This window comes from Jaculus jaculus, chromosome 6 (genome assembly GCF_020740685.1).
Source record: "Jaculus jaculus isolate mJacJac1 chromosome 6, mJacJac1.mat.Y.cur, whole genome shotgun sequence".
In the NCBI taxonomy this organism is placed as follows: Eukaryota; Metazoa; Chordata; class Mammalia; order Rodentia; family Dipodidae; genus Jaculus; species Jaculus jaculus.
The window spans coordinates 113,881,037-113,906,869 of record NC_059107.1 but is presented as its reverse complement, the minus strand read 5'-3'; the positions used below and the strand labels follow the sequence as shown (position 1 = coordinate 113,906,869).

General features: G+C 35.1%; 1 protein-coding gene across 4 annotated transcripts in view; it reads right to left on the bottom strand.

The window, feature by feature from the left end:
- Cnot2 (CCR4-NOT transcription complex subunit 2) overlaps positions 1-25,833 on the bottom strand; it is a 108,777-nt gene that overhangs the window by 14,518 nt on the left and 68,426 nt on the right. For 3 of the 4 annotated variants that reach the window (XM_004650092.3, XM_045152520.1, XM_045152521.1), the window contains exons 4-11: positions 23,403-23,469; positions 11,242-11,389; positions 10,361-10,543; positions 8,185-8,264; positions 4,356-4,481; positions 2,069-2,193; positions 979-1,099; positions 735-891 (exon numbers count right to left, since the gene is read on the bottom strand). In XM_004650092.3, coding sequence (XP_004650149.1) covers positions 735-891; positions 979-1,099; positions 2,069-2,193; positions 4,356-4,481; positions 8,185-8,264; positions 10,361-10,543; positions 11,242-11,389; positions 23,403-23,469 — 1,007 coding nt within the window. Of the gene's footprint in view, positions 1-734; positions 892-978; positions 1,100-2,068; positions 2,194-4,355; positions 4,482-8,184; positions 8,265-10,360; positions 10,544-11,241; positions 11,390-23,402; positions 23,470-25,833 lie in introns of those variants that run through there. The other variant, XM_045152522.1, reaches the window with a different exon arrangement.

Sequence of the window (25,833 nt, the reverse complement as noted above, 5' to 3'; positions counted from 1 at the left end):
AGAAAGCATAAGGTAACTATGGCAATAACAAAAAAGGCAATCACAGGTTTGTAGGAAGGACTATGTATGTTCACTTCTAAGCACTTTCACTTATCTCAATGAAGTTGTATTGTGCTTTTCTGTAGATGAGTTCAGGAGTACAGATCAGGAATAATCAGCCACGTGAAACAAAAGTTACAGATTTTAAGATGCAAGTATGGAAAAGGGAGAGGGTTGAAGAAGTCAAGAGTATATATAAAAGAACAATTACGGCAGGCTATAAAATTTAATAGGTGAGAGTAAAGTGAGTTCATCCCAGGGGAAGTATGAAAACTATGCTGAAAAATAGTGAAAAGGTAAGTTGTTAATGGGTAAAAGGTTCCCCAGATAGAATAAGATGAGTACAGAAGTCAGAATACTAAAGGGAAGAGAAACAGAAAATACTGGTGGTCAGAAAGTAGGGTAGCATTACCTTAAAATTATGGAGGACTTTAGTTCTAATAATAATATGGTCAAAGGGACAAATAAACGTGTGAAACAGAAAGACAAGATTCTAGGACAACACTACTCAGTGACTCATATATGAGCCACAGAGAAATATGTAGGTAATAGAGATGGGCAGCACATGACATAAATTGATGACATGAGATTTAAAAGCTAGATGTGTCAGGCAGGATGTGATAGCATATGTCTATAATACCAGCCTGGGCTATATAGTGAGAGCCTGTCTCCATAAAAAGAAATAAAAAACTTACTCTGGAGAGTTCAGATTGAGGCCTAATGTTGTTAAGTCACTTCCTAAAGCAAGATGTACCATTCCTGGATCTGTCTCCGCTGCTCTGATGAATGTTAACAGGCCAATCATTCCAAATTGGTCCGTCACCATACCTTGAGGAATGTTAGTAACTCGACCTGGTTAAGAAAAACATAGTCATTATTTTTGAGGAAAAGTAGAGAAAATGTACTTATAAAATCTTGGACATATTTATAGAGTCCCACCATCAGGTAACACCTGGATCCCCTTTTTTTGCTGATTATTATTTTGTGTTGTTGAACTTTTGTCTCCAGGGAATTTGGGTCCATCTGAACTTGAAGTTGTCTTGCCAGATGTATTCAAATTCTAGTATAAAAAAATTGAATGTGAAATTAAAACATGTTAAAATATATAAATTCAAATTTATCAATACCTTGCAATTCATTCTTCATTATATTCAAATTGGTATAATTATGTTTAAATTGGTAGTAATTACCTGTTTTTCAAGTTGTACATGAAAATTCTGTTTCAATAATTGTCTTATGGAATACATACTAATTCTATGGTGTCTACATTTCAGAATTGAAAGATAAGACATCTAGAAAAAATATTATTCTTATTTATCTCAGATATTAAAGCACAGAAAAACCATGAAAAATATCATCTTTCTTCCTTGTTCAGTTTTATGCTTTGGGTTACACTTTTAAGTTACATCTGCAATACTTCCACTTAAAAGAAAAACTATACTTAGCATATTACCTGTAAGTTCATCAAAACAACTTCCAAGATAAGCTAGGAATGTATGAACTTTTAAAATTTATGTACCCACCAATCTTCTTTACCAATTTTTTTCAATAATATACATGGTCCCTACATACATAACCAAAAAAAAAAAAAAAAACCAAAACTATTTTCAGTGAATTGTAGAAGAAATGAACACATCTGTTAAGTCATAAAGAGGCTGAGTTGGTTGGTTGGATCAGCACAGTTATTAAAAATGTTCAGAAATATTCTTCAAGGAGAAAACTTACTCAAGAAAAACACAGCTCCTTAGAAGACTATATTATCAAACTTCGTGGGATCCAGCTGACAGGGACTACAATAAGTCTAAATTAACTCTGAGAAGTTCAACAGAAATTTGCAAACCTATATGAAATAGGAAAAAAATAGGCTATCTTCTAAGTTATGAAGCTTTTCTACAATCTTCAGAAGTTACTTTATTACACATTATTCAAAATGAACATATTTATAATAGTATTTAGAAAGTATTAATGTCAGAAAAATCTGAAAGGAAGAGAACTACATGACTCACATATAGGATTCTCAATTACTTACAGATTTACTGTCGTCATTAGTTGACGTTGGATCTTTATAACTGGAACCAGGTAATGCTGGAAAATCTTCATTGTGTATTGAAAAGTCCTGGGATTGCTCATTTGCTGGTTTTGTTACCATTCCAACTACATAATAAAAATAATCCAGAAAACTGTAATTTCAAATCTATATTTTCTTACAGTCATATAAAAATCTAACTTTCTCATCATTGTAGTATACCAAAAGTTTTTAAAGATGCAAAATAATAATTTTAAAAAAGAAGAATTGGATAATAAAGAATTAAATCTTAGGGCTAGTGAGATGGCTAAGCAGTTAAGTCACTTGCCTGTGAAGTTTAAGGACTCAGGTTCAATTCCTCAATACCCACATCAGCCAGATGTACAAGACAGCATATGCACCTGGAGTTCACTTGCAGTGGCTGGAGGCCCTGGCACACCCATTCTCTCTCTTTCTCTCAAATAAATAGATCTTTTTTTAAAAGAACCCAATCTTGATTTATTGATGAATATTTCAATATATAAAAGTTTTTATGAAAGAGGATTAAATGACAATCTGTAATTTTAATCTAAAGTCAAACATGCATGCTTAAAATATGATTTGATATTGGTAATGATTATAACAAATTTGGGGTTAAAGTCTTACTTTAAATAACTGACTAGATATAATAAACACTAATGAGAAGGAACAAAATTAAGTTTAAAAGAACATGTCAGGATTCTATTTGAAAGTGACTTATAGAGTGAACAAATTACAATCAACTATAAAATAGCTCCCCAGGGCTGGAGAGATAGCTTTGCAGTTAAGGTGTTTGCCTGCAAAGCCAAAAGACTTGGTTCGATTCCCCCAGGACCCACATAAGCCAGGGAGCATATGTCTGGACTTTGTAGTGGCTGGAGGCCCTGGTGTGCCCATATTCTCTTTCTCTCTCTCTCTGGCTCTCTCAAATAAATAAATAAAAGTTTAAAAACACCCAGTTCCCTATTTTTACTCATTTTCAAGGACTCCATGCTATAGATGTAAAACACGTAAGAATGGGAAATAATCCTCCACTATACCTGGCATTAGCCAGGCCCTTATTTAGAGAACAATATCCAGTTCGGAACTCCACAAAAGGAAATGGAGAATTTAGAGATGGTCCAAGGAAAGTCAAGAGGACAGATTAAAGGAATGAACAAAAGGACTTATGAAGAAAGGTTAAAACCAATGAACTGAGAGTCAAGTAGCAAAGTACTCAACTTTCATGGCACAGCACATTTTTAAATTTTTTAATCATTTTGGAAACTTTGGAATATGAGCAGCAAAATGGTCCCTTCACTTATAATTTGTACTTATATTCAGAAAGGTAAAGAAATACAAACTCACGTATGACAATTGGGAAATACTAGTTTTATTTTAACATAACTGATGAACTGACCCTTTTAAAGAGCTGGTGATGTCTTGCTATTGATTAAGATCCTCTCCACAAGAAACAATATGTATGTGGTTTTTTTTTTTCAAGTATGGCTACTTGTTCAAACAAATGTCATGCCTAAATTGTTATATTGTAATTATATATGGTTCTCACCCATTAGTTTTACTTAGCATCTATGTATTAAAGCCATTTATTTGATACAGTTAGAAATAGTTATGAAGGATATTAATGATGGTCAAGAATTTATAGAAAGAAAACATAATCTATAAACAGTAGTTGTCAAAACAAAGCAATTTATTCTGTCTGGGGACATTTGCCAATGCCTGCAAACAATGGGTCACAATGGTGGGTTGAGGTGAGGCAACTGGTTAAAGCATTGCAGGTAAACAGGACAGCACCTTTAATAACTCTTTCCCTACAAAGAAGTATCCAGTTCCAATATCAATAATGTCAATGTAGAGAAACCTTGGTTTAGGGAAGCATCTCCAATGCAGTCATTATTAATCACCAGTGACATATTCTTTTATAAAATATGAGATCAACTAAATAAAGGGCAAAATTACAAAATGTATCACTCTTGTTATCATGGGAATATGGAAAGAAAATCAGGATTTTCTTTTTTTCTTTCCTTTATTTTTTTATTTTATTTATATATTTTTTTGAGGTAATGGGTAGGGTCTCACTCTAGCCCAGGATGACCTGGAATTCACTATGTAGTCTCAGGGTGCCTCAGGAAAAATCATTTTCTAAATATTAATTCTGAAAAAAATTACATTAACCTGACTTGAACAGATATATTAGTACTCACACATTAATGCATATGTATGTAAAATTAAACAGCTGTTTCAATTGGTCATCACTAAAAAGCTTAATTACCATAAGGAGCTCTTCCAGCCAAGGGATTTATTAATGGTGTTGGGTTACCACTTCCTTCCCTTCTGTTTCGGTCTGCTAATGCTGGAAAATCAGAAAGGTCCAATCCTGTCACATTTTCACTGCCATCTAAATAATAAAAAAGAATATTAGTTACTGATTCCATAAACATTTAAAATGATATTACAAAAATTAAAATATAATTTGAAACAGTAACTTTCTTCTTAAAGAATGCAGAGCACTTAGTATGTGTTGGCAGGTGCTCAAAAGATACTTGATAGATTGATTTTATGTCAAAGGACTTCATAATAACTGTCGAAAACAATATGCAACAGCCAATGAATTAAAGACCACAATTTTAAGGATTTAAGATAGAGGACACAGTAGGATTGTACATTACTTTCCCAATGAAAGGTGAAAATTTAAAATAATTGTGTGTCAGATAACAAGAAGGAGACTATTAGGAAATAGCTGCTCTTTTCTTTATAACCAGAGAGAGGTTATATTATATGTTATATCCAGACTGCTTGGAGCATAACCTACACAATTTACCTCCGGTAAATGGACAGGAAGATGCTGAGGCAGGGGACAGAGAAGTCATGAGGACCTTCTGCTTAGTACACTGTTCGTTTGATATGCAAACACTATGTTGTCTATGTAGATGTATGTTAGGCACAACCAAAGTTGGGCTTCCATGTCACAGGAGTAGGTGAGAGATACAGGAATGATTAAAACCCAGAAGTTTATATTACCTATTACACAGTAGGCGCTCAATAAATATATACTGAATAAATAAAATTTATTTTGTTAATTTAAAATCAGTCTGCTTCCTTTAAAAAATAAATTTACATCAACTTTTCTACTTTTACTATTTTTATCTTTTTCCTCAACTTTTAGTGTTCTTAACTTTTACTCTAACTTTAAAGACCTTGTTCTACCTACAATTTAGTTTATGCTATTTCTTAATCTGTTTCATCTCATTGTATATTCATTTTCAGTTCTTTGCCATTTTTTCAACTAATGTTACTTTTTCCCCAATTTCATAATTCTTAATTATTTTAAGATTATGCTATTAATTTACAAATAAAGGTATAAAAACTCAGTACCTATTGTTTGAAAAAAACATGAATTTTCCATTAAAATGCAATGTAAGTGAAGTAATAGAAACTGGAAATTTATATACTGTTTCAATTTATAAAATAATCTCTCATGCTATTTTGAGCTATTTACATATAAATTATAACCTTTGACTAAATGTTGGCTTTTAACATACATATTAAGTTTTCCATTATGCAGCTTAAATTTCTCACAGATTAACTGAGGATATATTTTAACTAACAGTTTTTAACGTTCCAGACACATTCTTTTAGGGAAAAATTCAAAAATAATTTCCTTAGTATAAAATGTAGAGATTTTCTTAAAAATGTTATAACAGTGTTATACAAGCATCTAATTCAAAAACTAAGAGGACACCAGCATATAACACTGTTACTTATTTCAGGTTTAGATAAAAATTTAAAGTGTGCTAAATATATTAAAGTATGAACAAATGCAGTGTTTAAACAATAAAGTAACATACTTTGTAAGTTTTTAAAAAACATTTTCAATAGGCAATGAACATTCAATTGCTCAAATTTTGACTTATATCTAAGGTTTTAATCTTGAACAACCTATACTGTTGAGAATACCTTACTTAACATGCAGAAATTAAGAGCCCAGAGTCAAAAATGACATTTTCATTTAAATCTTGTCTCATATGTGTTCAATATACTCTCTATGTCATAAATTGTTATATTACCTACCAGTTCCTTTATATATTTCTTTCTTATAATCCTGCTCAATTTTGTTCCTATGATACCAACAACATTCTTTATTTCAAGAAAGGGTTGCAGGTGAAGAAACAGCAACACTGTTCCCTATTCTCTTCTGTTGAAGTGCTTGATTAAAGAAACCAACTGACTGCAGCAACTTTTTGTCAAAATCAGAACTGGTTTCCAGGTAGCTAAAATGTAATTCTTGTAAATGAAACAGGATCAAAAACTTCTAAGAGTTAAATATCAAAATTAGTATTATTAAAATCATTTAAGGAAAAAACTGTAATTGCTATAACTGTGCCCTTAGAAGGATTTGAATTATTGGTCTAAGACACTCCTTGTAGTGCTGTAAGTACAGCTTGATGGATCACTCTGGTCAGAGTTGAAGGACCTGACTGCAGTAAGAATAACAGACTGTGAGGTTTGGCTTATGAGAGTGAGAAAGAGTTTTAGCTGGTGGACTGGGCTAGGAACAGTTTTGTGACAGTCTTTCTGCTATGCCCGTACCCTGAGAACTTGTGTAGGGCTGCATTGTGTAGAATTAAGCAGAGGATGTGAGCAGAGGGACATGGCACAGGGACAAAAAAAAAAAGAAAGAAATCTTTGGGCTGAAATTGCAACCAGTTCACCTGCAATTGTTTTAAGAGATTACAACCACTGAGATTGGGCCAGCTGATCTGAACTGGGACAACAGGAAGAATGCAGTCTTTTGAAGGGTCTGAATGATGAAGGAGTATCCAATTCTTCAAAATCTGCTTAATGCCTCTCTGGACTAACAAGTTGGTAGTACCCTTGGTACTATGGAATATAACAACTGAAGGAAAGAGAGGGTCATTGAATTTGCAATGTAGTCTTGATTTTTGGAAATGGCCATAGGCAATGTAAAACAGGCTTGTTAGATTACCTGTGTGGAGGCCCGATGAAGCCATGAGGCTGAACTGTAAGTTGCAGTACAGACCCAATGCAGAAGGCAGGACTATGGGATGGTTGCCAAGGAGGGTTGCTGGCACCAGATGAAATTTTCCAGAACTGTGAGCAACCCAGCTACAGAGGTGGAATTGTAACTACAGACTCATCACCATTAGAATTATCCAACCTGGAGATTTGCCACTGGCTAGAGCTGTCGGATTTGAAGCTACAGTATTTGATGTTACCCTGCTTGTTTTAAATCGTGTATTGGATGAATCTTTGCTATACCCAATGCTATCTTTTGCAGTATGGAAGTTTGTTCTGTGCTATTATGGCCTTTTTTTTGGGGGGGGGGAGTATGGCTCAATTAAAACAGCTTGGATTATGGGGATGTTCGAACATCATTGGGGTTGATAAAAACTATGGGGACTTTGTTGTTGTTTGTGAAGTAGGATCTAGCTCTAGCCCAGGCTGACCTGGAATTCACTTTTGCAGTCTCAGGCTGGCCTCAAACTCACAGTGATCCTCCTACCTCGGCCTCCCAGATGCTAAAATTTAAGGTGTGTACCACTACACCAGGCCAACAGGGACTTTAGATTGAATACATCTTTACATCATGGATGGCTATCAGTTTATGGGGGCCAGGGACAGTATGTGTTTTGATTCAGGTGTCCCTCATAAACTTATGTGATCTGAATGCTAGCAACATAATGCCCCTAAACTGATGGCAATATGGGAATTGAAGTCTCCTGAAGGCAGTGTATTGTTGGGGGTGGACTTTTGGGTGTTAGAGACAGCTTCCCCTGTTATTTGTCAAACTGATGTTAGCCAGGAGATGTCCACCGTCTGTTCATGCCATTGTTTCTCTGTCATAATGGAATTTTCCCTGAGTCTGTACGCCAAAACAAACCCTTTCTTTCCACAAGCTGCTTATGGTCAAATGTTTTCTGCCAGTAATGTGAAGCTGGTTGCAACAGACTCTCTTTAGGTATTAAAATTTATAAAATTATATTATATAAATTATAATATAAAATTATATTATATGTTGAAGTTCTTGTGTTTCAGAAATCTATCTATTTAATACGGGACTAGCTCCAGAATAAGCTTACCTGTTCCATTAAAAATGTTACTTGATAAGGAGTTATTCATTCCAAATGCCTGATTCCTGTTCATTCCAAATCCAGACATACTGGGTACATAGAAAATAATTTTAGATATACAGTAAGAACACTAACTTTGAGATGAAGAAAAACAAAAGTGTATACTTTTGGTTTCCTCATACAAAACAACATGTTGCAAAACCATTTTATTTTTCTGACTTGAATTTTTATTTAAAAATTCTCTAAAGTCCTAAGAACAAGTAACAAACAAACCATGTTAAAAGGTTAATTAAAAGACAAAATCCAAAGAACTTCTATGTGAACCCTGAGAATAGATTGTGGGTACCCTTTGTGTCCTTAGAGAGTTACCTGGCTAGGTATCAGATGCACCACTTGAAAATTATGCAGAAAAGTTCAGGAGTCTTTCTCCTGACTACTTGTTTTTCTGCTCTCGATGGTGAAGATTACTTTCCAATACAGGTCTTCTCTCATGCAGGGTCTATCTTTCCCAACTACAATATATACTCTATACATGTTCTATCAACCTTGCATCCTCTGTCTTATGGTGTTCCAGGTACTCAATAAATACTAAGTTGACTTCAAACACATTATTTTTATCTAAACTTAGTTTAGTTTTCATCTATTTAGCAGGATAAAAATACTTCTTAACATCCATTCTAAATTAAGGCATAATTTCTATTTTGTAAATTACAAATGTTTCTTTTTTTCTTTCTGTACAAATCTGAACATGACAAGGCAAAAATAAGAATATCAATAGGTTTGTTAATGTAGAGTCTACGATAAAACGATACATCTTTAATCTTCTGGTAAAATGTGGTTAATAATCAATGCAGAGCAGGATTAACCTGTTTGAAGATTGCAGTTTTAACTTTTCTGCCTCAATGTGTAGGATTATAGCCATTTTTTGATAAATATGCAGCTGGTGAAACACTCTACAGAAAAGTAGGTAAGTCAACAGAAATATTGTTTACTATTATGTTAGACTTGATAATTATAGATACCCTCAAATGGGAAGTACTCAAGAAGTAAACATATTAAATTAAAACTTAAAAGTAGTAGAAGTAAACAGGACTTCAGAGGTTCATGTTACATTGATAATTTATATACAAAGTATTTTTTTAAAAAAGTAATTAAAATGTGAAAACTATGAAAAGGTAAAACTTTAAATTCAAATTAAGAATATACAAGCAATATACAATCAAGGAACTATCAGGCAGATGAGAACTCTGATACCTCATTGCAAATAAAGATCTTATTTAAAAATTTAAAAGAGGAATAAAATATTGAAAAATACTCATGCACCTACATAAAAGAATTCAAGTTTATGGGATGAAGATAAAATAGGGAAAGTGCTAATCACCCCACTTTAGCAGATTTTATAAGTACTGGATAGAAGAAACTAAATGAGATGAGTATGACAGAAACATTTAAAGTCCTTTATCCTCTGCAGTCTACTAATGAATGAATGAATGATGTAAATAAAACTTAAATGTTGCTTTTGAAAGACTTTACATTGTAGACATAATTCTCATGTTCCCACAGCTTGAAAATACTAACAAAATGGATCCTTCCTATTTTTATACTACATACAAAAAGAAGTAAAAAAATAAAAAAACCCAAAAACTTTATTTTGTTTTGAGTCTCCAGACACAAAATTTAAAAGAATACTGCCTTTAAATTCTCTCAACATAATCATAAAGTCTTTGTCCAGTAAGTATCCAAAGCATAGAACTGTGTATTAGATTAGAAGGCATTTAACCAAAGTATAACTAAAGCAAGACAGTAATACAGTCAAACACAACTCCCTCCAGTCCTATTCATGAACCTGGAACTCTTTATCACACAGGTGGACCAATGTCACTTAATAAAGGAAGGATGTATCAACACAGAAATTGTCTGGTAGAAATCCAAGAACAATTCCTTTTTAATACACATCAACTAAAAGATTCAATGTCCTTTCTAAAATAAAACCTATTTCAAAAGAACAGGAGTTTTGTTTCTAGAGGGCTGAAGTTGTGCTATATAAAAGAATCTTTGTTCAAATATATGACAAAACATACTGATGAGACAGAAGCCAAGACTCAAGGACAAAGAGTTGAATATGAAAAGGCAAATGGGAGGATATTTAAAAGACAATTAGACACAGTATCAATAAACTTCTTACCTGTTCACAGTAAAAGGCTGTCGAGAAGGCTGCTGCTTTGGCATACATATTATGCTTGGCGAGCTTCTGTTGGGGCTACCTAACCCTGAACTGCTCATGCTATTTGTCCTGCTAGGAATTCCAATGCCCTGACCAACCTGGGAGTGGTTCATCATATTCCTAGGATTCATAGGCAAAATACCCCTGAAAAAGAAGTCCATCATACTAAATAAGCTCTCTATAATCACTCATCATAATTCTCTATAAATAATAAAGTGTTCTAACCACTGCACCTTAAATATACTTTTAAGTTGTACTCCTAATTTTCTTCGATTCTTGTCCAGTCATTCTAGCTCTTTGAAAATTAAAGTCTAGGTAAACAAATAAAAAATGGCAAATAAAAGCAGAACTAAACAAGGTAGTATTTAAGGTGAGAGAACTATTGGGGTGACTATGATATAAATATATCATAAGTGTATTTTACATATACATTTAGAATAAATCAAAGTTCATGCCATTCTCTCCTTCTGATATTAGTATGTATACTCTATATCATCTGTTTTATTTTACTTTAAGCAAGACGTGTGGCAAGGGAGCAAGAATCAGAATTATCTGAGGGAGTCATTTTTTTAAGTTAGTTTTGTTTCAAGAATAACAATGTAACTTAAAAAGCTCCCAAAAGATGATTAAACCTTGATCCATGCAGATGACAACTAGTATGCTAGTTTCAGTATAAAAACATCGTGCACTGTACTTATCAATTTGCAATGAAATAAAATGAGTAGTTTTTCTTACTGAAAGGCACTGAACCAGAAAATCAAATAATTACCTTATTAAAAATTAAGAGTTTGCTTATGCTACGAAGATACATTCTGAAATTATTCTGGTCCATCAATAAATACCTGCTTGGAGATGGAGGCGTGTGAAGTGACATTGTTGGTACCCCTGTTGTTGGCGTGACGTGGCTCGGTAACTGAGTGCCTTGTGATAAGCTGCGATTTAACTGAGGGGTATTGTTGCTCATTCCCCTCATTGGAAGGCCTAGTGCACCTAATAAAAAGATTCAGAAGAAGGAAATTCATTGCCATCAGGAATGAAATTGGTATCCATCTTCTGAGTTGGCAATTTAAGACATTTTAAAAATGACCTAATATGCATATTTTAAATGGATATCATCAATTCACCCCAAATGGACTCTCATTTTAACAAAAAAGTTCAGTTTGAATTTAGATTATGAATATCCCATTGTACTTTTTATATTTCTAGTTTATAATAAACTATGCTAATGAGTATTAAAAGTAAGATGTTATAACACTATGAATTTATATTGTTGGCAAACTTATTAAGGGCATATTTGTAAAATTGGTACATGCAAATGGGCCTTTAAGAAATTTTATAATCTTGTGTGTCTGTTTTAATTCACAATTATGTACACAGAAAAGGTAGTCAACCCCATTGTGTTACAGTAGCTTTAGTTTTTATATGACCCTTTGTAAATGCATTTTAGAGTCTCTATTATTAATATATACTTGTTAGTATCACAGTTTTTATATACCCAACACACGATAGAAATTGTTTAAAACTAACTTCAATTAAATTCAAAACTTTAAGACCTTAAACATATTTCAGGGGTTGAAGAGATGGCTCAGAGGTTAAGGCGCCTGCCTGCACAAGGTGGTGCCCTGCACAAGGTGGTACATATGTCAGGAGTTCATTTGCAGTGGCAGGAGGCCCTGGCATGCCAATTCTATCTCCCTCTTTCTCTCAAATAAATAAATATATAAAATATTTTTTTAAATATTTCAAAGTATAATGACCCTGCATTTACCTAGCACACCTGGGCTAGATACAGGAATGACATATTTCATTGGTATTTTTAATACTACTAAGGCTTTGTCATTCAAATTTAAATTACAAAAATATTAGGCAACTTGGACAAACTTACTTTTTTGTTTGTTTGTTTGTTTGTTTGTTTGATTTCCCAAGGTAGGGTCTCACAATAGTCCAGGCTGACCTGAAATTCACTTTGTAGTCTCAGAGTGGCCTCGAACTCATGGCAATCCACCTACTTCTGCCTCCCAAGTGCTGGGATTAAAGGCGTGCACCACTACACCCAGATTCAAACTTACTTCTTGAATGTATGGCATAAAATGGGTCTTTAGTCATACAGTATGAAATATAAATTATTTTTTTAAGATTCAGGACCATCATCATGGATTGCTATGCACATATTTATTGATTCCTCCTTTATCTCTCACAGATGCATAGATTCATTTATATTGTCATTCTGTCTGTCTATGAAAGCATCATTTCATCCATCATTCTGAGCCATATTTTTTAAGGGCTTTTTGTCTTTAGTGTAATGAAGAATGGTGGATTGGTTGACACAAACATTTTGAACTGGAAAGTATATACAAGATAAAGAGCCAATTAGCAAGTTACTGATTTATAGCTAGAGATTTTTAATGATTTTTTTTCTTTTTATGTCAATGTTGGGGCTAACAATTTCAAAGACTTAAAGCTTCTGAAATTATGACTGAAAAATAAAACATTACATATATTTTGAGTAATTTCTTTCAAATTATCTTTGGCAAATTCATCTTTTGTTTTAACCATGTATCTCAACCTAAGTGATTACAAAGACTTCACTCACTGGTAGCTATCTGAAATTAAGAATCCTCAAAAAATTTTAATGATACTTGAAGGAAACTGGCTTACACTTTACACTAATAACTACATTTTTTAATTTAATAACTACATTTGTATCTAGGTATCTAGGTTTTATGCCAGTAAGAATGCTACTGATTGCAATAACATTCTCTAAATCTGGACAAAATAAGGAAGAAATTAAAAATCAGCCTATTTCATATTTCTTTAGAAGAAATCGCACTTTTCCCTCCTCCAAATACATTTTCCTGTAGGTTCCCTTAGTTCTCCCATGAGTCATCAACATTATACTTTTCATATCTCTTCTTCCACACACATTTACTGAGTGCCTATGATGTGACAAGAACTATGCAAACTGCTGAGGTGAGAGCAGAGAAGAAAACAGAAAAGGCTCCTAACTTCATGGAGCTTGTCAGTTCTAGCTACAGATTTCCAACAACAGAGTATTTCCTGGTCACTCATCACCAACAATTATACACTTACAGATATGAGAATATCAACTAGCTGGGTGTGGTGGTGCATGCCTATAAAGCCAGCACTCTGGAAGCAGAGGTAGGAATCACCCAGAGACTATATAGTGAATTCCAGGTCAGCCTGGGCTAGAGTGAAACCCTACCTTGAAAAACCAAAACAAAACAAAACAAAAAATCTTAAACTCGTGGCGACCTCACAGCCATTCTCCTACCTCTGCCTCCTGAGTGCTGGGACTAAAGGCATGTGCCATCATGCCTGGCCCTGCCAGTGTTCTCTAACTGGAAGCACTATGCAAGCCAGCAGTTTTCCTTTAGCAATGCGTAAGTGCCTACTCTTGTCACTCATTTCTTCTCGAGCTTTCTTTTTCCCTTTTAAATAGGCATCTTTCTTTCTTGTTCATTCATTAACTCAATTTTATCTTCTCTACAGCTTTTCCTTCCCATTTTTTTTCTTTTTTTTTTTTTTCGAGGTAGGGTCTCACTCTAGCCCAGGCTGACCTGGAATTCACTATGGAGTCTCAGGGTGGCCTCGAACTCACAGTGATCCTCCTACCTCTGCCGCCTGAGTGCTGGCTGGGATTAAAGGCATGTGCCACCATGCCCGGCTCCTTTCCATTTTTTACTCCTATTAATGCTTGCCATTTTTCCCTTTAGTGTTTTTTTTGTCCCCTTTTCACCTTTCTTATATTCCATCACTATAAGCCTGTACTTTCCCCAAAATCTCCTTTGGCTCTTTTGAGAAAATCAGGAAGATCTACAAGACTCACTCACATCAAGCTTAACTCTCCATACACAATTTTCTATGTTAGATAATAAAAATTCCTAATTTCAAAAATACTTTAAATATTGGATATTATATGACTGCCAGGAAAACATTTTCTGAGGAAAAAAACAACCCTAAGGCTATTTATTCAATTAGGACTAACATATTTAAATTAATTTATAGTTTAAGAGTAGAAAAAAACTGTTCTAAGCAAGACTGAAATTTTAGTCTTCAAATTCATCTTCATACAAAAACAGCTAGCAAAATTCAAAAGAGAAAAGTACACATTAGCAACTATCATCAACTCTTCAATACTTGATGGTGGTGTATGGTGGTTTTATTCAGGTGTCTGCCATAAACTCAGATGTTTTCAATGGCAGGTTCCAGGATGATAGAAATTTGGGAGTTAACACCTCCTGGAGGCAGTGTATTGATGAAGGCGGGCTTATGGGTGTTATAGCAAGGTTCCTCTTGCCAGTGTTTAGCACACTCTCCTGTGGCTGTGGTCCATTTGCTATTGGCCAGGAGGTTGATGTCCACCCTTTGCTCATGCCATCGTTTTCGTGTGCCATAACAGAGATCCCCTTCAAGTCTGTAAGCCAAAATAAACCCTTTTTTCTCACAAGCTGTTCTTGGTCAGGTGATTTCTGCCAGCAATGTGAACCTGACTGCAACATGGGGTTATTTTAAATTTAACTTAAAAATTGAGGGCTGGAGAGATGGCTTAGCGGTTAAGCGCTTACCTGTGAAGCCTAAGGACCCTGGTTCAAGGCTCCATTCCCCAGGACCCACGTTAGCCAGATGCACAAGGGGCGCACACGTCTGAAGCTCGTTCACAGTGGCTGGAGGCCCTGGTGCACCCATTCTCTCTCTCTCTCTCTCATCCTCTCTCTCTCTCTATCTGCCTCTTTCTCTCATCTGTTGCTCTCAAATAAGTAAATAAAAATGAACAAAAAATAATAAGAAAAAATTGAAGTTCTTGAAAACAGAATTAGTAGCACTGACTAATAGCATAGAAAGATTTAAGAAGTCAAACGTACTTAAAAGTTATTTGAGTCAAACTATTAAAAGTAAACATGTTTAAGGGAGGAGAAAATTTGATCTCTTTCTCCTTCTACCCTTCCTTCTCTCTCTCCAATCTTATATAGAAAGCCTTTATTCCCCTCTATTCATGTTTTAACAAACAAAAAATAAACAGAAATAATTTAAAAGGTAATAATTTTGGTTCAAGTATTTCTTTTAGAAAGAATGAATAGATTGCTACCTCTTATATATTTAACCAGTCAAGAATAAACTAAGTTCTAATTTTTTAATTTTTAATTTTTTTGTTTTGAGGTAGGGTCTCACTCTAGCTTAGGCTGACCTGGAATTTACTCTGTAGTCTCAGGGTGGCCTTGAACTCATGGTGATCCTCCTACCTCTACCTCCCAAGTGCTGGGATTGAAGGCATGTACCACTATACTGGGCCTGAATTAAATTCTTTATGGATCCTTTACCAGAAATCCCAAAAAGAGTTTGATCTAAACAAGTATTCCAGGAATTACTTCTACTACACAATCTGATTAACAACACATCTCTGAATTAGTATGTTAAATTGTACCATTCTATTCATTGTTGCTACCTAAAGAGAGTAAGACAGCTATGTTAAAGACATAGCAATCAAATCCTTGACTACTCACTCGTAAATTAACACCCCAGAATGTTTTGAGTAAGGAGTGGGGGGAAAATAGCCCTAATTCAAAAAAAAAAAAAAAGCTTTAAAAATAAATGCCTCCTCTTTGCCATTTTTCCCTTTAGTGTTTTTTTTTTCCCCTTTTCACCTTTCTCATATTCCATTACTATAAGCCTGTACTTTCCCCAAAATCTCCTTTGGCTCTTTTGAGAAAATCAGGAAGATCTACAAGACTCACTCACATCAAGCTTAACTCTCCATACACAATTTTCTATGTTAGATAATAAAAATTCCTAATTTCAAAAATACTTTAAATATTGGATATTATATGACTGCCAGGAAAACGTTTTCTGAGGAAAAAAAAAAAAAACCCTAAGCTCAAAGCACCCAGTTTCTTGAATAAACTGGCATCACTCCCACAATGAAAACAGCCAATTGGGGTCCTCTAACCTGTCCTCACTTAAGCTCCTCTGTGACATTATTTCAATATGCCATTTCATTCATTAAATTCAAAGAATTTAGGAACACAACAGACCTCAGCAACCAACCACATCATAGAATAAGTGCTCAAACTAGGCACTAAATCACCTGCTCAAGATCACAAGCAATGAATATTACAGTGATAACCCAGATCAAGTCTTAGTTCAGCTCTCTACCATCAACAACGCATTCCATTTTTATAATAATTGCTAATATTTGTATTCCCCAGTGAACTTTAATGGTCAAATCTCATCTTTAAGAAGTGTGAAAATTGGGGCTGGAGAGATGGCTTAGCAGTTAAGTGCTTGCCTGTGAAGCCTAAGAACCCCGGTTCGAGGCTCGATTCCCCAGGACCCACATTAGCCAGATGCACAAGGGGGCAGGCACATGCATCTGGAGTTCCTTTGCAGTGGCTAGAGGCCCTGGTGTACCCATTCTCTCTCTATGTGCCTCTTTCTCTCTTTGTCTGTCACTCTCAAATAAATAAATAAGAATAATAAAAAAATTTTTTTAGGGGTGGAGAGATGGCTTAGCGGTTAAGCGCTTGCCTGTGAAGCCTAAGGACCCCGGTTCGAGGCTCGGTTCCCCAGGTCCCAAGTTAGCCAGATGCACAAGGGGGCGCATGCATCTGGAGTTCGTTTGCAGAGGCTGGAAGCCCTGGCGCGCCCATTCTCTCTCTCTCCCTCTATCTGTCTTTCTCTCTGTGTCTGTCGCTCTCAAATAAATAAATTAAAAAAAATTTTTTTTTAAAGTGTGAAAATTGACTTTTGAATCTATGGAATTCATGGTCCATGGGATTTTAGCTTCCTCAGTGTTTCTTGAGGGTTTAGCAAGGGTTGAGAGCCCCTTTTCTACATTATTAAATGAGGATTTAAAACAGTAATTTTCTAACCTTATAATCATTTTACTGCTTAGATAACATGCATGAATATTTTCCCTACTTCTTTGTTCAAATGTGTCTTTGAACCTTTACCATTCCCATTAAGAACAATTTCTCTTGTCTTATACTAGTGAAATCCAAAAGACTGTTCAAAAACAAATGTGGGGCTGCAGAGATGGCTTAGTGGTTAAGGTGCTTGCCTTAGAAGCATAAGGACCCATGTTCGATTCTTCAGACCCAAGTAAACCAGATGCAGAAACGTGAGGCAAGCACAAGGTAGCACATGCCCACTAGGTGGCACAAGTGTCTGGCGTTCGATTTCAGTGGCTGAGGCCCTGGTGCACCAATTCTCTCTCTCTCTCTCTCTCTCAAAAAAAAAAAAAAGGAAAGAAAAGAAACAAAGAAAGGAAAAGAAAAAAAAAAGTTGAAAAGCCTGCTAGCCTGGATTCAATTCCTCAGACACACAAAGTGGTGCATATGTCTGAACTTTGCTATGGCTCAAGCACACGTGAGCACGCACTTGCTCTCTCTCTCTCTATCTCTCATATATGAGTAAAATATTTTAAAAAATCAAATAAATGTGAAAAGCATTATAATTGAGGTGTTTTTTTCATAGTATGTTTGAGTGTGTACAATAGAGACCACTAACTCAGACTCAGGAGAGGAAGATGGCTGGGGTCAGAAAAACTTTCTTGGAAGAGATAGTATGTAAGTGAAATGATAAAACAAAAATTAATTAGTGGGGGAGAGATGGCTTAGTGGTTAAGACACTTGCCTGAAAAGCCTAATGACTCAGGTTCAATTTCCTAGTACCCATGTAAGCCAGATGCACAAGGTGGCAAATGCATCTGGAGTTCATTTGCTGTGACTGGATGCCCTGGCACACTCATTCTCTCTAATTGCCTCCCCCCTCTCTCTCTGAAATAAATTAATTAAATATAAAAAAATTAACTAGGTACTTGATAGTGATAGTGGGAAGCCAGAAGGATAGAGATGGTATATAATAGCTCAGTCTTAGAGAGTGACAAGATGTATGAAAATGAGAACAAATAAGCAGGTGCAATGTACATGGGTGCTGCCTTTATATAATCCCTGCTATCCAGCAGAGTAAGGAAACAGGATTGCATGAACCCATGAGTCCAAGGCCAGGCTAAAATACATAGCCAGACTGTACCTCAAAGGCACTCCTTAAGATTATCCCAAGGACTCTCCTCTTCAATAGTCAGGTTTCCATTGAAATTTTACTTCCTAAGGGTTAACAGTCCCTTTGCCTGTTCCATGTTAGAATACCAATCCCATTCATTCACCCATTAAATAATTTTGTAGAACCCATGTCCACAGTTAATTATTCACTTACTTGCTTAAATGTTTATTCTGTCTCCTTCCATTAAATGTAAATACCATGAAAGCAGAATTTTGTTATTTGGTACTCTTTCTTAGATTGCAGAACAACTCTACACTCAAAATAAATCTTATCTCAATGTCTTTAGTAGACAGTTCAGTATAACAGCACCTGTGGGCACAACTTTAGAAATTTCTGCTTATGTGCTAATGACTCAAAGAATCTGTTCTAAGCCTACATTTAGAGTTACCCTTGCAATGCAATTTAATTCTGCCTCTATTACTAACCATCTTTATCACATGGGATTGTGGATATTAATTTATATAAAGGACTTAAAATAGTACACAACACAAAGCAAATATTCAAACTATTGACTGGTTTATTTTAGTTTGATTGTTTTTAGAAAGCCCGCCCATGGCAAAAAAGCCAATAGTTGGTCCTAATAATGATGAAATAGGAGATAATCTAATGAAACGAAAAACAGTGTTTTATGGAAATTTTATAATATAGCTTTGGTGTTGAATTTAAAAGCAAGCAAAAATCTCAAGATACACTCAAAACACTTTTGTTTCAGTCTTTGTTTCAGAGAGAGCAAAACAAGAGACATATAGAGCAAGAGAAAGGGAGAGAGAGAGAATTGGCACATCAGGGCCTCAGCCACTGAAATCAAACACTTGTGCCACCTAGTGGACATGTGCAGCCATGTGCTTCCTCACCTCTGTGTGTGTGTCTGGCTAACATGGGATCTGCATAGTCGAGCATGGGCTTCACAGGCAAGCACCTTAAGTGCTAAGCCATCTCTCCAGCCAACTGTACTTATTTTAACAACCACAAAGCTTTCAATTTCCTACTCTGCTTCATAATATCATCTGTGTACTTATGGTATTGGATTTTATGCAGGAAAAATATCTTGCACATTATGCATTCAACAAATATGTGCTGGGCTTTTAAAGAGAGTGCTAATGACACAGTGGCAACTAAGACATGCAATAAATTAATTAGCACCACAACAGTATGTCTACTGAACAGAGATGGCATATAGGAGAATGGTCACACACATCTAAGGTACCTGGAATGTCACAATATAAAGGGTAAGCACTCAACAAGTATCTGTCAAACTCAATTTCTAAAGCAACCAAAAGTTGTCATTCATTCATGTATTTAAGAATTCCAATAGCATCACTTTTGAACCACTACACTCTGATTTTCTACAAAGCAAGCAGCCTTCAGGATTGTCTGTTGCAAGCATTAGACTGTGCCACTATCCACAAACCAGGAGTCCATATCCCAGAAAGAAAGATTTCTTTCTTATCTCAACTAGAGGTGTTGGTCCTTTCAGAATTCAGACAAAAATGTCTATAGTGGATCTGTCTATTCATACATCTAGCTAACTCATTTGCCAAGAGATAATATGCCCATAGGAAGAATTTAATAAAGGCTAGTTTCCTTTTTTGCCTCCAATCTTATAGGGTTGTGAGTAAAATATATATTGGTAAATGTAGGTGGCTTCAACTATATACAACCAGTTAAACTCAATGTGCTAAATATCTAGAAAGAAAATAATTCCTCATTCCCTGTCCATTTCAATCTAGTATAGTTTTAGGGAGCTCAGTAACATTAAGTCCAAAATGCACACCAATACAAAAAGCTTATGTATATATTTAAAAACAAGTACAAAACATCATGTCATTTAAAGACAAGAGTATGTTTACTAGTTTTTATAAACAATATTGGGTTAGCAGCCTTCTCAAGAACCCTTAAGTGAAGTTACTTAAAGAGTTAGACAGAATTATACTATCCTTGAACCTAAGATTCTCTAGGCCAGTATTTTCTGGGCACCTTATGTGCTAAGTAAGTATATAATCACTTCCACCCAAATCTGGCAACAGATAGTTAAAGTAGTTCTTTATCCATTTCAAGAGGACTCCTCAGCCCCCAATGCTTGCTTAATTTAAGCAAGCCTTAGATTGTGGAGAGAACATACTTCCTTTTCTACCCCCTCTACCTCTAACTTTGAAAAATAATGATCATGAATAAATAAAGTACTGGGGGGGGGGTGCTAACCAGCATGCACAAGCCCTGGGGTCAATAAAGAAAATCAAGAAAAGCCAGATGCAGTGGCACACAGTAATACTAACACTTAGAAGACAAAAGCAGATGATCATGAATTTGAGGCCAGATTGGCTTTACAGTAACATCCTGTCTAAATCCCACCACCACTAGGGTCAAAATAAAGAATACACCAAAAGAATAAATAAGCCGGGCATGGTGGTGCACACTTTAAATCCCAGCACTCAGAAGACAGAGGCAGGAGGATCATCATGAGTTCAAGGCCACCCTGAGACTACATAGTGAATTTCAGGTCAGCCCGAGCAAGATTGAGAACCTACCACAAAAAAAAAAAAAAAAAAAAAAAAAAAAAAAAAAAAAAAAAAGGAATAAATAACAATGTAGAGCTCACACTGGAAAGGCACAGACCTTAATGAATTTTACCACAATAAATAAAGCTAATAGTGGTACTTAACATAGACGAGAGGAAAAAAAAAAAAAAAAAAAGAACCCTCAATTTGTAGTTGAAGTAAACTTTTTGTTTTTTGTTTTTGTTTTTCCAGGTAGGGTTTCACTGTGGCCCAGGCTCACCTGGAATTCACTATGTAGTCTTAGCATGAACTCACAGTGATCCTCCTACCACTGCCTCCCAAGTGCTGGGATTAAAGGTGTGCATCACCACACCTGGAAAAGTAAACTGCTTTAAGAATAATATCCCTAATCTATCCTCACCTAGTCTCCATAGAATCCTGCATTAAGTCAGTCCCTGAGATCTTAACATTTTAAGTTACACATTTAAAACCTTGACCATGTCTCACATAGTAGACTGGGCTCACCTGCCTAACTGCCTGCCTGCCTACCTTCCTACCAGTTAAATGATATATTTGGTCCTAGATACTCTCCTAAAAGAATTAGTAACTAGGCTGTATTTTTTCACCAGCTTTAGGTTCCAAACCTATATGCTCAAAATTAACTGTACCTTGACTCAAAAGAGCTCAGTTCCAGTTGATCCCAGGGCTTATTTTTCAGCAGACGAATATTTAAAATGGGATTTTAAAGAAAAAGCTTCTTCGTTCAAAAAGGCACTTCAATGTTACAAGAATATAGCCATTTAATATATAAAGATCCAATAGACAATGTCATATACATCTTCTTGTAAAACTAAGTACCTTTAATTTTTCTAAAGACAAAACATTTGCTCATTTGTAAATCTTTATATGTCTTTAACAATAAACAATGATTTGAAGAAAAGTCAGAAATCAGTAAATGACTAACATGTTAAGACCATTACAGTATTTCAAACTAAATTCACTTTTTATCTTACCCCAAAGCAATTTCATATTTGAAGGTCAAAAACCTTAGGTCAGACTTTTAAAAGTCCAGATAGTAGACTGTAACCACTGATATTCTTGTAAAATAATCTTTTGCAAATGTAATTTTATCCATTCTATATTTACTTTGTATAATGATAAGTTATGGGCTTTAAAAAGAAGACCTATGAATTTGCGTTTTTGAAATAAAAGATACTTTTAAAATAGCTACACATTTCCATAAGAAGGCTTACTACGAAGGTAAAAGTCATACTAAAACAAAGAATGCATTATTAGTTGGAAATACTGTCTCAACAGGTAGACAAAAAACATGAAAAAATAAGGAACATTATTTTTAGGCTATAAAAGAATTTAAAGTATGTTCTTATTTGATTAGAAAGCTGATGAAATATATATAACAAACCAATATTTCATTCTGTACTAGCAAATTGTGTTTCACAGCAAAAGAGGAAAGAAGCAAGTTTCACCCCACTAAACTTCAATATCAATGTGCAGGGTAAAGTGCTATGATAAGCTGTTCTGATACCTAGAAAGACTTTGCCTCTCCTTATATGGGGAGAGTTCTAAGTCAAAAAGATTTTTATTTGATTCTGGTTATAACCATTAGCTGTCTTCTCCAGTTAATTATCCTATAATCCTGGATGGTAATTTGTGAGACTTTAAATTTCCCTTTCCATTAGCAGAGATACTAGTGACAAAGGTGAGAACTGAGCTGATCTTTTGCACTAATAGAGATGATAAAATCTTATTAATATCTAAACTTCTGGAAAATTAATTTGAAAAAATGCAAATATATTTTATAATTTAGTTTTATAAAATTTTGTGTGGTGTGACATAGCTAACATTTATTGAGCGCTTACTATGTACCTGGCACTGTGCTAAGCGCGCATAGTACTTCATAAAAAACAAAATATTTTATGATGAAAACAAGTCAACTTTGAGTCAAAAATTTAGATGCTATAACCAGTTAAAGTAAAAGAAGAAATATTTGCTAAGCAAAAAACAATAAAAAGTGATTTCTCAAACTGCTGCTAAAAACTGGGTTTATAGTAACAAACAGACTCAAACCCAAACAAGTCAACATCTATTAAACCCCCCCAAAAAAGCTTTTTAACTTCTCTAATTGAATATACTAAGAATAACAACTTATTGTTTAGCAAATTTTTCAGAAATATTGCTTAAGAACATATAGACAAGGAGGTCAAAATAAATTTCAGTAAATGCTGTATCCAAGAAATAACAGATTTAGAATTAGTAAGGCCAAGGTTTAAAACATAAACCATACACAACTTTTAAAGTATCTTTTCTATTATAACAAACCCAATAAGGCAGCATCATTTATTCTTTACTTGATAGTTTTCTCCCTCTAAATATGAAGTGTTCCAGAATAAATACAAAATTCTTACTTTGTTGCCCGTATAAACTTGCCCCAAACTGAGACAGCTGACCTGACGTAGATGGTGATGCCAGCATCTAGAAACAAAGTGATCATATTAAAACAGGACATTACATATTTTACAAATGTAAGCACCACACTATAAAAATGACACTCTGACACTCTAACACTCTAACCCACAATTCTCATTCTTCATATAACCTAAACAAATATTATGTATTAATTTCCACATTTCTTAAAATATCACAACTGGGTGAACAAAACTGCAAACGTTCATGAGTTTTAATATTATGAGATTTATTTATTATTATTATTTGGGTTTTTTTTTGTTTTGTTTTGTTTTTTTGAGGTAGGGTTTCACTCTAGCCCAGGCTGACCTAGAATTCATTATGTAGTTTTACACCAGCCTTGAACTCACAGCAATCTTCCTACCCCTGCCTCCCCAGTGCTGGGATTAAAGATGTGCCACCACACCCAGCTAGTCATGAGATATTTTTAAAGTCATACTGAATTAAATGATTGTAGCATTATTTCATTTATCAAAAAAAAGGGGGGGCTGGAGAGATAGTTCAGCGGTTAAGCACTTGCTTGTGAAACATAAGGATCCTGGTTTGAGGCTCAATTCCCCAGGACCCACGTTAGCCAGATACACAAGGGGGCACACACATCTGGAGTTCGTTTGCAGTGGCTGGAGGCCCTGGTGCGCCCATTCTCTCTCTCTCTCTGCCTCTTTCTCTCTCTGTTGCTCTCAAATAAATAAAAATAAGCAACAACAAAAATTTTTTTAAAAATTTTGGGTCAACTAACAAAAACACAAAGCTAAAATCTCAAAGTTACTTTTGGGCAGGTGATGTAGCTCAGTGGTACAGCACTTGCCTAGCGTGAGTGAGGCTTTGAATTCAATCTCCAGGACCACCAAATAAAAACTTCATGGGCAGGATGTAGCTCAATTATGGCAGAGTGTCTGCCTAACATGGATGAAGCTCCAGGCTCAAACTCTAGCACTGTTTAAAACCAGGTGCCTATAATCCTACCACCTGGAAGGTGGAGGTAAGAGGATCAGAAGATCAAGGTTCAGCTTTACACAAGTCCAGCGCTAGCTACATGTGACCTTGTATCCAATCAAAAACAAAGAATCAATTCTATAAATTTTAAGTGACATTGATTCTTATAAATTCTAAATACAGTTTATGACCTAAACAGAAGTTTTGTGTTTTGTAATATTTATTGATTCTTTTATATACACACAGCCATATGTGTAAAAGATCCCACAGCAAAAGACAAGTGAAAAATACAAAAAAATACAGACATGGGATATAATTTCTATAGCTCCTCAGAAAGTGATACAGATTTCATGGCATTTGTTGTGAAATGCCTTTGAGTTTCCTGTATCAGTGTTATTTTTCCTAATAGAACATAATTCCTTAAATGTGTATTAATGAAATATGCCATGTTCATTTTTTATTTCTTTTTTTAAGGACACAGAAACATAACAGTGTCATGTATAAAAGAGATACTCCAGCTGAGTAAATGAAGATGCATAAGTTCTCATTTGTGTATTCTGACTTACATTATACATCCTTCAAGATATTTTTAACTAGGGATGGAGAGATGGCTTAGCGGTGAAGTGCTTGCCTATGAAGCCTAAGGACCCCAGTTCGAGGCTTGATTCCCCAGGACCCACGTTAGCCAGATGCACAAGGGGGTGCACGTGTCTGGAGTTCATTTGCAGTGGCTAGAGACCCTGGCACGCCCATTCTCTCTCTATCTGCCTCTTTTGTCTGTCACTCTCAAATAAATAAAATAAACCAAAAGTATATTGAAAAAAGATAGTTTTAACTAAATAAGACATGGGCCATGTTATTAAGAGGCTTATCAATCTAGTGGAGAAAGAGAAGCAAACAATTATATTCTAAGGCATGGTCTGGCAGATGCTATATTGATAGTCCAAAGCATCACTGGAAAAAGACCACTGTGCCAAAGGAGAGGGATCATTGAAACTTGGTAGTAACACTTGAAGAGGGACCCTTCTAGGCCAACAATCTGAGCTTAGTATAAGGTTAATTCATGGTCAGAAAACAAAGTAAGAAACAGTACTGACAGAACAAAAGACAAAACATAGCCCTACTAATACAATGGGAAATAAAAGAAGGTTGGGACTAGATGGCAAAGGATCTTCCTTAAAATGTCATACAAAGAAAGCTGCTACCTATGGCAGCAGAGAGAAAAAACAATATTAAGCAAGGAAATTACATCACCAAAATGTGCACTGGGAAAGTAATAATTAAAGCAGAAATGGATGGAAATGGTAAGATAGCAAACTAAGACAGAAGCAGGACTACAAAGAAGACATTCTGGTTCTGTTAGTGACAATATTTTATGTTATGCTAAAGTAGTTGGAGCATAAGAAAAAAAGAATGGGGCCGGGCGTGGTGGCACAC